Source organism: Haliotis asinina, chromosome 6, assembly GCF_037392515.1.
Source record: "Haliotis asinina isolate JCU_RB_2024 chromosome 6, JCU_Hal_asi_v2, whole genome shotgun sequence".
NCBI classification, from domain to species: domain Eukaryota; kingdom Metazoa; phylum Mollusca; class Gastropoda; order Lepetellida; family Haliotidae; genus Haliotis; species Haliotis asinina.
The window spans coordinates 54,996,343-55,012,108 of NC_090285.1; the positions used below are offsets into that span (position 1 = coordinate 54,996,343).

At 41.1% G+C, this 15,766-nt stretch overlaps 1 protein-coding gene across 1 annotated transcript in view; it reads right to left on the reverse strand.

Moving 5' to 3' along the window:
- Window positions 1-15,766, reverse strand: part of LOC137286460 (dynein axonemal heavy chain 1-like) — a 91,977-nt gene that overhangs the window by 30,538 nt on the left and 45,673 nt on the right. Inside the window, exons 43-69 of the mRNA XM_067818344.1 lie at window positions 15,565-15,678; window positions 15,230-15,370; window positions 14,868-15,028; window positions 14,407-14,564; window positions 13,923-14,096; window positions 13,212-13,390; window positions 12,630-12,863; window positions 12,077-12,273; window positions 11,057-11,192; window positions 9,777-9,985; window positions 9,484-9,655; window positions 8,858-9,049; window positions 8,304-8,423; window positions 7,838-7,963; window positions 7,102-7,251; window positions 6,546-6,719; window positions 5,841-6,119; window positions 5,316-5,447; window positions 4,891-5,136; window positions 4,429-4,578; window positions 3,732-3,892; window positions 3,083-3,308; window positions 2,703-2,898; window positions 2,268-2,419; window positions 1,503-1,702; window positions 878-1,022; window positions 372-530 (exon numbers count right to left, since the gene is read on the reverse strand). Coding sequence (XP_067674445.1) covers window positions 372-530; window positions 878-1,022; window positions 1,503-1,702; window positions 2,268-2,419; window positions 2,703-2,898; window positions 3,083-3,308; window positions 3,732-3,892; window positions 4,429-4,578; window positions 4,891-5,136; window positions 5,316-5,447; window positions 5,841-6,119; window positions 6,546-6,719; window positions 7,102-7,251; window positions 7,838-7,963; window positions 8,304-8,423; window positions 8,858-9,049; window positions 9,484-9,655; window positions 9,777-9,985; window positions 11,057-11,192; window positions 12,077-12,273; window positions 12,630-12,863; window positions 13,212-13,390; window positions 13,923-14,096; window positions 14,407-14,564; window positions 14,868-15,028; window positions 15,230-15,370; window positions 15,565-15,678 — 4,683 coding nt within the window. The remainder of the gene's footprint in view (window positions 1-371; window positions 531-877; window positions 1,023-1,502; window positions 1,703-2,267; window positions 2,420-2,702; window positions 2,899-3,082; window positions 3,309-3,731; window positions 3,893-4,428; window positions 4,579-4,890; window positions 5,137-5,315; window positions 5,448-5,840; window positions 6,120-6,545; window positions 6,720-7,101; window positions 7,252-7,837; window positions 7,964-8,303; window positions 8,424-8,857; window positions 9,050-9,483; window positions 9,656-9,776; window positions 9,986-11,056; window positions 11,193-12,076; window positions 12,274-12,629; window positions 12,864-13,211; window positions 13,391-13,922; window positions 14,097-14,406; window positions 14,565-14,867; window positions 15,029-15,229; window positions 15,371-15,564; window positions 15,679-15,766) is intronic.

The window sequence follows — 15,766 nt, forward strand, 5'->3', positions numbered from 1 at the left end:
TTTGGTTGTTCTTCAAAGCTGCACTCAGGAATACTACAGCTATATGGCAGCAGTCTGCAAATGATCGGGTCTGGACCAGACATTCCAGTGATCAAAAGCATGAGCACTGATCTCTGCAACAGGGGGAACAATGGCATGTGTCAACCAAGTCAGCAAATCTGATCAACTGATCCCATTAGTTACCATTTATGACAAGCATCGGTTACTAAACACCATCTTACCCAGGTCTTCATGTGTTCAAAGGTAATATGTGTACATGTAGAAATATTTATGTATTTGTAGTAACATATTTGCATTCAAAATAACATGGCTGCTTAGAGGAATAAGCCATACAGTGTTGGTAATTTTATTAGTGTTGTATCATTTCTCACCTGTCCCTGACCAAGAGAAATGGCTGACAGTTTTTTGGCAAATCTCATCTCCTCTGCAAACTTGTAAAGGTCAGCTGCTGGATCAGTACCGGTTGACAAAACAAAGATGAGTGGTGTGGTTGGGGAGGAGTCTTTGTACACAAGGTGAAGGTCAGCAGTCTGAAGTGGGCACAAATACATCGGTCAGAAGCATCAGAGCACAGACAGACAGAATTTGACAATTAATAGGACTAAGACACTAAAGTCAGCAATAGCAATACAGTTACTTATAATATTTAAACAGGAACACCTGTTGCTAAGGCAGCTTTTGAAAGGGTTTATAACCAAAGCTGAAGGGTAATCTTATTGAGCAACACGGGTTCATCATCTATCAAGTCATGGAGCCTGACAACCAACAGGGTGACTCCTTGTAAGATGCTATAATATGCTGGTGACCTATTCTGTCCCATGTACAAATTTTACAGGCATGAACAGACACCAGGGCAGCCAGGCCAACATATACTTACCTGAGGCTCAATGAATCTCTGACCCAGGTTTGCGGCCACATAATCCTGCATGGAATTGGTCACTTTATCTGGACGCAAGCATTTCAGCACAATGATCTTCTGAAAACTGTCCAGGTCATCATTCCACTGAGCCGGCAGAGGTTCCCTGTGGACAAAAGTCAAATGTTTACAACAATGTACAAAATCAACACTGCCGATCCCAAATCATAACCTTTGCATTGATCACAAGAAAGCTGGTAAGACAAGGGGCCATTGTGAGAACATCAATGTTAAAAAATTAAGTGGACAAGGAAAGTACAAAAGAACCCAGAACCACCGTAAAGTTACAGAGAATGCCATGAATTCACAAAACACTATTTTCTTACTTCTGCTGTCAAAATATTCCAAGAGAAAGAGATATCAGTATGACAACATGTTTTGTGTTAGTACCATTTTGAACAGTAATTCATTTAGATCACAGTTCTGTCAGCTAAATTAATGTGTAGAGCCCTTTTGTGACATAGACACTTGAACCAATGAGAACAAGCAAGTTGTTGACACAAGTCATATGCAGTATTAACCTGGGATTCCAACAAATTACCACAATCAGTTTTCAGTCAGTTCTAGTGTTCATTTGTTGTCTCACCTGTGTGGTTCTGTACTATCAAAGATCATCTTGAACCCATCAAGATGATTCTTGAAGTCTCCAGGGAAGTTGACAAACTTTGGCAAAACACCCAGGGTTAAGATATCCTGCCACGAGCGGTCTGATATCCACTCAGGGGCGGGATTTGGTAACTCTTCTGGTTTTGTTGTACCTCCAGCAATCAAAAACCTCCACTCATCCTGTAACACCACAACATATGTACTCAGTTACAGTAATGTATGACTGATGCAGAGATATATAAATCTTTCAACAATATGAGCTCAGTTGTAGCAATATATATACTAGGTTACAGCAACATATCACCCTGCTACAGAAAAATATCATCCTGTTGCAGCAAAATATTACCCTGTATATATTACAGCAATAACTGTACTAGGTTACAACAATATATGACCCCCTTACAGCAATATATTATGCTGTTAGAGCAACAACTGTACTAGGTTACAGCAACATATGACCCCCTTACAGCAATATATTATGTTGTTACAGCAATAACTGTACTAGGTTACAAGAATGTTACATACAAAACAATCTGGAGCGTCAGACATTTTCATGCTGATATTTCATGGCCAAAATGAAATTTGTTTCATGAGTTTATTGAGACCACATGTCAGTTAGATGACATTCAGTCAGACATTGCTGGATGTGCTGAACTTGCTGGGACTGTGTTGGAACCTTGGATATCTCATGTTTTTACATAGGTCTATTCAACTTTTTGACACAACAGTATTTGAAATTACAAACCATATTGATGGAGCCATTATGCATCTTGATTCTGGCACAGAGGAGGAATGCAAAGAGAAGTTTGTGTTTCTCGAACAAACTGCGGCAGACATTGCTGTAGAGGCTGAAGGTGAAGTAGTTGTTGATGTTCTTGATACGCTGAGGAATGTTGTCTGTGGAATGAAAGATACCAGTTCTCAGGACAATACTTTTGGCATCAAGTACTGAAACCATGAAATCATAAACCAAGGACAAGATGTGCAGGTCTGGCATCTTACTTTGCTGGCGATAATGTGCAAGTGTCATATGTTAACAAAAAGTGGAATCTTACAGTCACCAGAACTATCAAGGCATATGCTGCCATTAAATATCAGCTTCAAATTTGCAGATCCGAGAATGATAACAGATAAATCATCTAGTTGTATCTGAATGCTGAACCAGAGAAGACCTTGCTACCTGCTCTCTCGGCATTGGCGATACCACTAAGGTAGATGTTGATGAACCATTCCAGGGAGTACTGGTACATGGGGTCGATGTTGGCCATGTCAGCCACACAGAAGAAGAGGATCTGAGTATTAACGGCAACCGGGATGTACTGACTACGAGTCTGGTCAATGTCCTTCTCTGTTTGCTCAGCAACCACCACCTTGGCCTGTTGGGAGTTGGAGAATTCGCTTTAACAACACAAAGAAACCTCAATGACCAACTTCAGAATTCACCTCTAACTGTGGTGTCAGACGGTTCATTTACAATATATCAGACCAGTGTCTCCCTGCAATAATGTACTGCTAAAAGAAGGATAGAGCCCAACTAACAGAAATAAGAAAGAAACAAACCTGGATTTCCAAGGACTTAATTTTGGAAGCCTCTAGTGTCTGAATAAGATCGATGTCATCGACTGGGCTTCCCTCAGAGGAGCTAAGACGATACAGGATCCTGTCCTCGATCTCCTTCAGTTCCTGCTTCATCTTGGCATTGCTCACAATTAGCTGGTTCTTGGCCTCCTCTAAGTCTGGTCGCTCTTCTGCCACAACTGTACCCAGCAGCTGGTCCTCCAGACCACTAAAATATGCAACAGTCAGCAGTGAACATGGGGTAGATGCAAACAGACAGCAGTGGTGGTACACAGGGCAGCACGGAAAGCATAAAAACATAGGTGAACGGACAAAAGACTGAGCTCTGCTGAAGTGAACAAATACAGGTGAACAGAACTCATAGCAGACAGCAATTAGGAGCAGTGAAGACCATTTAACACAGAGTAGTGAGAACACATCAGACATTTGTGAACACACAGCAGAAAGGTATTAAACAGGGTAATTCATCATGATACAATTATTGAGTAGACAGTGAACAGACAGAAAGAAACAAAGGCAGACAAATGAACAGAGGACAGTTAATCACTCAGCAGACAGCAATGAAAAAATAACAGACAGAAGTAAAGAACACTGACAGATGTGGTCCTGACTGTCAGGATCAAGTGATTACCTTGGTGACAGGGTGAAGTTGACGAGAGTGACTTTGGTTGACACTTCTGGAGTGTAGTGTGGATTGGGCAGCTTGGTGGTGATGTAGAACTTGAAATCTTCATGGTAAGGGATGACAGCATCACCCAGCTTGATCACAGTGCTGCCTTGCTGCTTGAAAGTCTGTATGAACATAAGACTCTTGTTACTTCACCGATAGCTGCATCAGTTTATACCACTCCGATAATTAGGTTTAGTTGATTGTTTAACACTGCACTCAGCAATATTCCAGCTATATGGCAGTAGTCTGTTAATAATTCAATCTTGGCCAGACAATCCAGTGAACAATATCTTGAGCAAATGGGATATGATGACAAATGTCAAGCAAGTCAGTGAGCTTGACCACCAGATCCTGTTTGTTGCATCTTTTAACAAGCATGGGTTACTGAAGATCAATTCTAAACATAAACATCAGCAGGAATATTGACTCATGTACCACAATGTACTGATAAAATTAAATTCTCACAGTGAATATGGGACATGTGAACCATATATTTTCAGGTTGGACAAAAATTTGGAATAAGAAATTTTGTCTAATGCTAAAAAAACCCAGTTAAATAGGCCTTTGACCTCATAAGAATCATCTCAAATTTTTTGGATTGATTGATTGATACGTAGGATTGACTCAACAATGAACTGGTTCCTGGTGTTTAGCTCACCTGTCTTAGTAGAATCGGTTCAAGGGCTGGATCCAATTCAATACCGACATTCTCCAAGAGACAGGGCTTGCCAAACCGGATAGCATTCTCCAAACTTCTGAGGAAGTCACGATCTGACAGCTTGATGATGTCAAGCCCATTGTCTCTCTCCTGGAACAGACAAAATGCCCCTTGGTAATAACACATTACAACATAAGTGCTGAAAATATGTGGACTGACACCTGTAAAAATATCCGAACACATTTACAGTCTCACAGCTGTACATAATCCACTAATATTTATGGCTTTACAGTCATAAATAGTCTAAACATACTTTCAGAATCTTGAACTTCCAAAACTTCTATGGTAACATGCGGTTTACTCTTACATATTCTTGTCTGAACTTGAAATATTTTGATATGAAATTGTTCAAAACGTGTGAGTAAGAAAGGATGAGGGTTTGCCTATATACATCTAACACACCATGTTTTTAATCCACTTGTTAGCCTGTCCTTGAGGGTCAATGAAGAGGGACCAACGTCGTGAGAACTGGACAATGACACCGTTTTCCACCGAGAGACTGTCCTTGGGGAGCCCACAGATCTGCCAGCTTCGGACCTTGACAGCATCACTCATGGTGGACACAAGTGTTGGGTCATCTGTCCGGGGTACCTTCAGCTTGTCCAGCTTCTCTACCCACTCACACTGCATCTGCTGTCGGTACTCTCCCTGAACATAGAACAGGTTGTTTCTTCATATCAGAAGGGTTTTATGCTGCTGCGTTTAGCAACTACAACATTCTCTTTCAGAAGTCCTCCTTGGGGACATATAGGCATTGAAATGTCCAGTTTAAGAATCCTATGTCAATAATAATATTAACAAAACAAAAACATGTTTTTGTCTTATACCGTGAAGGGTCCGAGATAAGCGATGTATCCCGAGGAGATGAGGACATCTCCAGTGATGTTGTCGATCACCATTTCCAGTCTGTCAACTGACTCCTTCCATCTTTCCTTCTCATCTGCTAGTCCACCAATCAACTACAGGGAGAAACATGAATACATCAGCTATACGTTGGGGGAAAAAGAAGAGGACATGTTTCTTTGAATATGTTGACATTTAGGATTTCAGTCTATATTTCATCTTCTTATGATCAAATGGGCATATTATAATATATTGGAACAAGTGAGTGTGTGAAAACGATTTTAAGGAAACAGGTGGCTACAAATAATGACATGTACTCTTCAAGGTCAAGCAATGAAACCACCAAGTCAATATATATCAGCTTTATGACTAGCAACAGATACTGATCTCACTGCCTCAGATGTGATGGAATAAGGATGATTAATCTGAACAGGACAGAGGACTGATTGTTACAGTCACATGTTCACTGACATCAATAACATCATAATATAACAAAACATTCACAATACCTTGTCTGCTCGGACAAGCCTTGCTTCACACTCTGAGCATTTGTGTTCCAGCTCGTCCTTCTTGCGGACACAGTCTTCATACTTGGCCTGCAGTGTGGCGATGCCCTCCTCCACTTCTTGCAACTTGGCCTTGGCTGCATCCAGGATGCGCTGAGTCTCTGCCAGGTCTGCCTGGGCTATACGCAGCTTTTCTCTCTTGGGGGCGACACCTTTAGCCACAAAGTGGTACTTGTGCATGGCTCGTGTCCATTGGCAGATAGAGGTACAGGCTTTGGACACCTTGAAGACAGGAAGATAAATACAATGACAACATCTTTCCCACAGACACTTGAGAAAGTATGAGGATAAGGCAGTGATAGAATTTCACATATTAACTCCTCAGAAAGTATGAGGGCAATGTAAGGATGACATCTTGTTCAGCTGCTCCTTAGAAAGCATGTGGTGGTGGTGGTGAGGTTTGTGGGGGAGTGTTTGTGTTGGGGTTAGGGGGTGAGGGGGAGAGAGAGAATATAAGGATAATACACTGAAGGTAGTATGGATGTTAAACACCTGGGAATGTAATAGGAGAATATAGTCATATTATTCATCTAACACATCCTCAAGGTCATTTTGCATTCATACTGACATTTGAAAGAAAATAATTTGTAAAATTCCTAATCTGACACAAGACTGATACAAGTACTGCAACCCAGATCTCTGAAGTACCTTCTGAATGGCTGCTGGCTGGAAGGCGTCATCATCAATATACGGCTGAATCTTCTTGATGGCATCTTCAGGTATGTTGTCCTTGTCATACTTGAACAGACTCTCAAGGAAGCGGGTCGGATCTTGCAGTAAGGCCTTGCCGGGCTCCCAGTAGTCATCAATCTTTGTGCCAGGCTGCACAAGCACAATATGGAGTTACTTTGTGAATATCAGTTTCTTACCAACACCACAGCTGTCTGTCTGTCATGAAAACCACAGCGCTATTACATCACATTACAATAAGATGTTCCACAACCCCATACATAGCCCTCTCTGTTCATCATGCCACAGCCTGTAGCTCAACTGCAAACATACTGTGACAATATGTCACCAACCATCACTTATCCAGCAATAAAATCTCAGACACAGTGCAGAACAGAAAGAAGAAATGTTTGTATTGCTCTGTGGATGCTTTGATGATTATGACCTGGAACAATTCTTGGATAAAGAACGTCCGTTCATCCCATTCTGATATGTTTAGTGCTGTAGATTAAATAACCTGGAAGTGTCCACGTACCTTGTCTCCTGCAACTTTCTTTGGTTTGACAGACTTCATGATACACACAGCTTCAATCACCATCCTGACACCATCTGGAGGTCGCTGCAGGGCTCGCACCTCAACCACGTCGTTCTTGTTCAGAGATTTCAGACTAGCCAGGGCAGCATCCTACAACAAACTCAGCACTGAAGATGGAATCTACCATTCAGTTGGTAAATGTTAGCACTAGTGCTAAAGTTTCATTCAGCATTGTTCCAGACATTTTATGGCAACTGTCAATGCCAAGATCCGGGCCTCCTTTCACCAAGCACTATGGTAATTGTAGGTAATTAAGGTAATCCTTAGTGTTAAAGACTGTGAGATAAAGATCACTTCAGTAAAGGTTGCTTCGTGAAATGAGCCCCAGTTTAACCTATACCAAGCTACGTGGTTATGATGCAAACTCATGTATCCAGAGGCATCTCAAAGAGGCCATTTTGAATGTGAGAAGAAACATAAATAGGACACTTGCAATGCTCTGGAAATACAGCTTGATTGGCAAATAGAAAGTGAGTGACTTGCTTTTAACACCGCGATGAACTATATTCCAGGTGTAAGAACATGTCGTCTGATTGTGATCGGAGAGTGATGCAGGTCTATGTACCATGAGATATTGTGTTAACAAGAATCAGGACACACATACAGATGTATGTTCATTCACCGCTGAATACGTAATGCGTTGCAACAGGGGACAAGTAGACTTTGTGTTACTCACCAGAGCTGGAAGAGCTTCATTGAGATCCCTCTGAGCATCATCAGCAATGGCCTGCGTCTCCATGGCCTTGACAGCAGCCTCTGCTTCCTCCTTCTGCACCACAGCCTTCGTCTCCTCTGCATATTTCTGTAGTAGGCAACAAAATTATGTATAACATTTGAGGCAATGAACTGAAGAAATGCAACATTATTGGCAACACAGTACTTCATATTGAACTAAAGAATTCAAAGCAATTTGATAGTGGCTTAAGAGGAATAACCAGTGAAAGTAATCTCCACCGACACTAACCATTATTACTTTCTGATTTACTAAAATCACAAGGAAGAAACGTGTGTTCCTAACTTGATTACAGTGGAATATGTATGCCTTCTTTATTTGAAGAGGATATTAGTTTCAAATATTTGAATCATTTACTGGAAGTTGACATGCTGTATCTCAACTCTGAAGAAAACTAGCAGGTACTGACCGTATCAACAGAAATCTTCTCCATGGTGTGGACAGATTCTTGGACAGCTTCTTCCAGCAGCGGCCTCATCGTGGCCAGCTCCTCCTGCAGCTTTGCAACTTCATCTGCAGTTGTCAGCAGCTGTACCACAGATATATGATTATCATTAGATGAGGTTAGTGAATATTATTTTATGCTGCAGTTATAATCCAGCTAGACTGTAAGCAGATGAATCAGTCGTTGACAGCACAATCACTTGTAACATACTTCAATCAAAATTCTTCCTTAAGACCTCTCATAAGTGACTGTCTTGCCATGACTGTCATCATTCTCTTCCCACAGAAGTTACTCCCGTCATATGTTCCTGTGTTACATTACACAGAAACCTCTGTGGGAAGAGAATGGACTGTCATAAGACTTTTATGAAGTATCATATCACTATAACAGCTTTGCAAATGGGACCTGATGTTCGGTAACATCATGGCATTAGCTGGAAGTCTTTCCTGTGCACAATGATTGTTTTCTGGAACAGACATATGTGATGTTATGTTAACATATGTTTCCAGAGAACTCACCTTATCAAGACCTGTCTTTAGTCGTCTTCTGGCAGTGTTCAGCTCCATCTTCTTAAGCCCGATCAGCTTGGAGAAAATGCCAAGCAGCTCCAGGTAGCTGGTGGGAGTCACATAGTTGTGTCTGGACAACTCAGCCAAGAAGCGCTGGGAGCTGACGTGTACAGACTGGTGGATCTCCTGACACATGACAACCTGCACACAGATGAGATGAGAGGTTAGTTCTGCTGGGATGCTGCCGTCTTCATCTTGTATTGCAGTTTAATACAATTAGGTGACATTTAACCCTGACATAACCTAAAGAATCATAACAACCATGATCCCAGCAAGTCTGTAGGTCTGAGGAAAGTCAATGTGATTGAGTGACAGTCTTTTACAGAGCAGTCTTATAAGTATCTATGCACCAGTCACTTCTTGTAAACATTTGGGACAAAGCAGACACACTTTATGGACAACAACTTCTGTTGTGTCAATTTTGTCACTGATCTACTTCTTTAGAATATGCCCCTCAAACAATGAATCATTGGGGGAACATTTTGGCATATAATGTAGCTAGGACAGCAAGAGGGGAAGAGATAAATGGAAAAGAAAGGTCCCCAAACACTTCATGTTGAAACTGAAGGACTTACCAGGCCATCCATGACCTCATCCGTGGTGTCAAGGTCTGGGATGTCAGTCAGGAAGCGCATAGCAACAGATCGCAGAGCATCCTCGGGCCACTCGCTGAACCAGTCAATGGTACAGCAGTTGACAAGGGCAGGGAACTGACGAAGACGAGCTCGGAATATCTCACCAATAGGGCTGGAAACAAAGACTCAGAGTCAAGGGAACTTCCTTAAAACCACAGCATATGGTTGCTGATTAGAGATGTCTGAATAACTGTTATATATGACCCTATCTGTCACACTGATTGGCTACGTACCTCATGGTGATGACGGTGTGTAGGTTGCTACGGATACGCTTTGTGTAGCATGAGAACAGGTTTGTCTTAGTGGGTTGGAGACCCAGATCCTGGACGATGGGCTTCATGGCTGTGTAGATCTGGTCCTGCTCATCAAAGCCGTAGATGTTGGGAACATCACCAGCATTGAGGATGTTGTTCAAGTCCTCCAGAAAACTCTCATTCTTGATCTACGTGAAGGAATAATGTAAACTCACATAACCTCTTGTTGATTAAATATCTGTTGATAGACTGTGAGATGTACAGTAATATGAAATTGTCAAAAATGATTTATTGTCTTGAGATATCAACATATACTAGCTTCAGTCAGTGTGTGAATTGGAAATCAAGAGCAAAATCTACCTACAACTGAAAACATTTGACAGGGTACTCATACCCTACCAGCATGATATTCCTTTGTAATGCAGCAATGTTATGTCAGTCCCTATATAATGGACCCTGCACCATACAATACACTGATTTCTATCATGAACAAGCAATCCATATCGGGTGTTCATGATCATATCTAATCAACCAAGTCACTATCCTCCTACAGCCATACGCAGGGTCTTGGGTCCTTTTCCTCAGAGCGATCATGGTGCAAATGTGATTGTAACTCCCATAATTTGACATAAGTGAGTGAGTCAGTTTAGTTTTACATCACACTCAGCAATATTCCAGATATATGGTGGCAGTCTGTAAATAATTGATTCTGGACCAGACCATCCAGTGATCAACAGCATGAGCATCAATCTGCACAATTGGGAACCAATGACATGTGTCAACCAAGTCAGCTAGGCTGACCACCTGATCCTCTTTAGTCACCTCTTACGACAAGCATAGTCGCCTTTTAAGGCAAGCATGGGTTGCTGAAGGCCTATTCTATCTCTTGACATGAGATTTACAACCATCATAGTGTTACAACTGCTTTGAGGAACAGGACATTGGGGATGAGTCCACACAGGGCTGTCAACATATTCAACAGCAATAGTCACAAGGTCTAGGTGTGTATAGTGTCAATATCTTAGAACCAGGTATCCTTTGGGACTAAGATACACAGCTAACATGTTCTATGGTGTAAGTGAGTGGCACTGTAGGTAAAGTGTTTCTTCTCACACCAAGCTGTCAACTTGTATGTAACTATAGATTTGGGAGTAACTAACAATCATAGTATAGTGTCAGTATAGGTGAACTAAACTAACTATAATGTTAAGACCCTGTTTTGTCCCCAGATTTAGCACTAAATGTTGAAAGAAACTCACCTGTGTATCACTGAAGAGGAACACCATAGGCTTGTTCTCCAGTCCTGCCTTCATCATCACACTACGCAAGTCCTCACGCCATTCTGGGATCCCATAGTTCTTAGCTAGTTCAATTTGGAAACAGTCAAATTCAGCCCTGAAGTGAAAGATCAAAATTATGTAAGTCAGACTGAAAGTAAGTCAAAGCTGCAGTAATCAATATCACAATCATATGACAGAAGCCTGTAATCAAATCTTGACCAAGTTAGGGCTGCAACAATATAAATAGATTTGTGATTTTTCATTCAATTCTTCATAGATGTAAAAACATCAGATTCAGTTTAACTCTCAGACTCTTTTTAACATGAAATCCATCATTAACTTGGTAATGTCTACTAATAACAATTCTCTTTGGATAATTTTGCCAGCATCACCAGCCATGTTTCTCCTTATCTCAGCACTCAAAACTGCTTGAGTTGATGTCAAAATTACATCCTGACTCTGTGGAAATGTAAATAAGTATTCAAATATCGAACCGAACGAGTGATAATCAAAATCGAAAATCAATCCGAATTGTCGCAGCCCTAGACCATAAAAGAAACCACGACAAACACTCCATGCTTTCAGCAAGCTAATGGAAAGTCTCAACATCCAATTCTTTTCAGTTTGGTTGTGTTTTGCTGACCCATTCAAACCTGGAATCACATGTATGTTCTCAAGATAAATTTTCTGTAATATTTAATTGAAATATATCAACAGAGAAGTTTTGGGTGAGTTGGTTTTCACACCACTTTAGTATTTCAGTTATATAACAGCATGTGCATGTTAGAAGTCATGCCGGTCTTTGACATTCACTACTCTTGTGAAATCTACATGCATGTAAATGTAAACATAGTTGCATAATCAGTGTGAATCTGGGATTGAAACCACTGATGTGGTACAGTCAAGGGACACAACTCTGCACAAGTAGTTGCCGAGCATAAGACTATAGGACAAACTTCCTTGATGCGAACAGAAGTGGACAGCAGTAAACAGACTTACATGTGAGCGGCTAGTCTGGTGAGTGACTGACGTCCACTGCCACCCATTCCTAGTAGGAGAGCGTTGCCGAGTGGCTGTCGGATGATACGACTTATGCGACAGACATGTTTGATGGCATCCAAGAAGAGAACCAGTTTCATTTGGGCGGTGTTGATTTGGTTGTAGTCCTCCAGGTACTCTTCAACAACCTTCACCATCTGCAACATCAACATCGAATGTGATCAAAAACATCATCTTCATGTGTGTCACACTTGTAAACATTACATTAAGTGACATAATTTTTAAAAAATTCAGCAAGATTCTGGTTCTGTCAAACAAAGTTTACGTCCATGACTTTCATACAAAACTAGATTACAAGCATATGGTCAGATATTCAAAGAACATGTTACATTAAAAGATAGTGTAACAACAGGATTTACTTCCAAAGTTCAGTATTAATTTGTTCACGATAAGAAGATGAAACAAAGTTTGGAGGTTTGGCTAATGTCTAATAGTCTGATTGTCCTACTAATGAGGAATACAGCTCAAGAAAAGTCTATTACAGGATCCTCACCTTATCGTGGTCCTCTATCTCGATGTATGGTCTATCAGCAGAACTAGCCTGCATGAAGTCCCCAAACAACACAGGCTGCCTGATGATAACATCTTCATATTTCATGTTGAAATCTGTCTCCATCTTATCTTTCAGCAAATCCTCGAACCACTGCCGGTCCTGATCATTGACCAGACGGTCCTGGAACACTCGGCAACTCTCGTGGTAGTACAGACGCAGCATCTCACTCACACTCTGTCAATAAACAAGGAGTTGTTTTAGCCATGACACTTCTTAGCATTCTCTGTTTGTGTGTAAAATACGTTTTTTTTTAAATTGTTTTTCCCAGTTCTTTGGGTGAGCTTTTACATGGAGCCCATGAGGTGAGAGTAATTGGGTAGTACAGACATGTCACTCAAGCTCTAAAAACACACATAATGATATACAAGCATTTTTTACATCATGTAATATTATTAATCACTTGTTTTAGCAACCATGTTATAAAATTTAGCCAATCATTTGTGTTTGAGTTTTTCAGTTACAGTTAGAATTATCTCCCTTGGTTCAAAGCCACTAATTGTGCAGCAAAGACTTGCATTGTACCTGGACTTTTGTGGGATCCATCATGAGTATTCCTTGGAAAACCTTTGAGAGATCTCGGAGGTTAAAAGTGTAGTGACTCTTAGCTGGTGTTGGCAGCAGCTGGGTGGTGATGGTGTTATACGTGCTAATGCAGGTATCCACAAGCTGCTGGCTGTACTGGGCCAGGCTGGAATTCTGACCTGACAACAGGATCAACATACAAATGTACTGACAAACACACTGTCTGATGTGGCAGGTCTTACAGTCATGTGGGCTTCAAAACACAACCAGTGGCTCCTGGCATTGTCAAAACAGATCTAAATGGACACTATTGCACCTGTTACTAAACTGAAGAGTTTAGAATTAAGAATTGGATGATAAAGGTTTAAACAAAAGTTAAAATAAATGAAGGATCAATATTTTGGAGAAATCCACAATTTAAACTGTCCTTCAGAAGGTATAAAGATTGCACGATGACTAGCTGATGTGAAGGCCTTACAGTTATGGGAAATGTGGGATTCAAACCCACAGTCAGTGGATCCTGGCATAGGCAAGGGGTATAATTCTACACAGCAAAACAGATTCAGATGGACATCACTGCCACTTTAGAGCAACTATACTTTTTGTAGGTCAGGATGATAAATGGGTTTATATAATGAGCAAACAGTAGGATCAGTAGTCCACAGTTCTATCCATCTTTGATGAGGTATAACGATGAAATAATGTACTCACTGGTCCAGGAATTGAGAATGGTACCAAAGATCTTCTTTTTGCTGAGATCCTCCATCTCTGTGAAGGCCAGGAAGTTAAAGTGGCGCAGGAAACGAGCTGTCACTGGGTTACGGCCACCCCCTGGTGGACCCATGGCACACACAAAGTTCACATCCACAAGGTTGCGGAAGTCACCTGTAACAATTATATTCGTGACAAATTGCATCACGTTCCCATCCTGTAACTCCTCACCAGAAAAACAAGACCCCTGACACAAGAAATTGCAAAATGTTTCAGGTGCATTTAGCATGAATATATTTATCATTATCAAATGTGTTTATAGATGGGAAGAGAAGCTGTACTAGATTCGGACTTTGGTTTAGAGGGTCAAGCATTTTACTCAAATGATTGACAAGGTGAGAGTAACATTTTACCAATGGTTTTCCTCTCATACCATCCCCTGCAATTTACCCAAACAATGGACAAAGTGAGAGCAAGATCTTACCAATGGCTTTTCTGTCATACCATCCCCTGAAGTCCATCCACTGTCGGAGCAGCTCAATGGGTGGTTGGGCTCCGTACACCTCCAGTGCTGGCATGTTCAGATCATCCACAAAGAAGATGAAGTACTTGCCCAATGGTGGACCAAACACACCTTTACGTCTGACAACAGATGGACATGTCTATACATTTATGTAGTTTATTTGGTGGTGTACATCATTAATAATAGAGTGGCTCATCAATAGGTCTGGGTCATAAAATTCATTGTTTAAACTTATGAGTGTTACACTTCAATGAAACACTCATAGCCCTGACCTAAATCTTTGGTCACTGACAGTGATCCCTTTCTGCAATGACCTGAAGCTTCAGACACTGAAGGACATGCCTGTCCAATATGTCCTGAAGATTCAAATGATCCAAATATACGTACGCTATCATACATAGACATAGACATTCTCCACCCACCTCTTGTCTAGTTTGCCATCAATGAGATCCTGGGTCTGGTTGGCACTTGTTTTGGCAGAGAATACAATGAACTCTGGAATGTACTCCTTTGGCAGGTTGCGTGTCAGCTTGTCTGCGATAGTCAAGGTCTTGCCGGTACCAGTTGGGCCAATACTCAACACCTGCAACAGAAACATAATAGTGTTATGAGTGGAACTGGTTGTCTGGAGTATGTGGTAACTTAGGAATTAATGGTTTCAAGAACATGGAACTAGTTTTAAGAATATGGTAACTTTGGAAGTCATGGACTGGAGGTTATGGTATTAGACATCAGAAAAATGTCAATGGACAATGGGATACGGGATAAGAGGGTCTTGACTTACTGTTTTCTTGTTAAGGAGCAGCAACTCTATGATGTAAGCATTGCGGATGGTGTCAATGGTGGGGACGATGATGTCAGAGTAGCGAGTCTCTGGGTTGATTGAAAATGATGGCATGCCATGCATCCAGTTCAGCCACTGAACCTGAAAATACAAAAGAATCAATCTGTAGTCACCTAATGATAACAGAGTAGGACTGCCATCCAAAATACCCCACAGACATTGTCATTTGAGATTTCATATAAGAAAAACTCCTGAAAAGAAGATAAAGCCGAATACATGTTCACATGTAGAAAATTCCAAGGTCTGTTCAGTAAGTGGTGGTAACAGACACTTACCTTCTTCTCAACTGTGTCCTCATCATCCAGGTCTTCGCCACCGGTGCTGCTGATGCCGCCATCATCAAGGCAGTAGTCGTATACTAGTCCTTCTTCCGGGAACAGCATGGTCATCTTCAAACAAGGCAATGACAACACATGCATGTAAGGCCAACAAATCACTATAATATTACATAAACCTCGTACTGAAACCTACTCATTA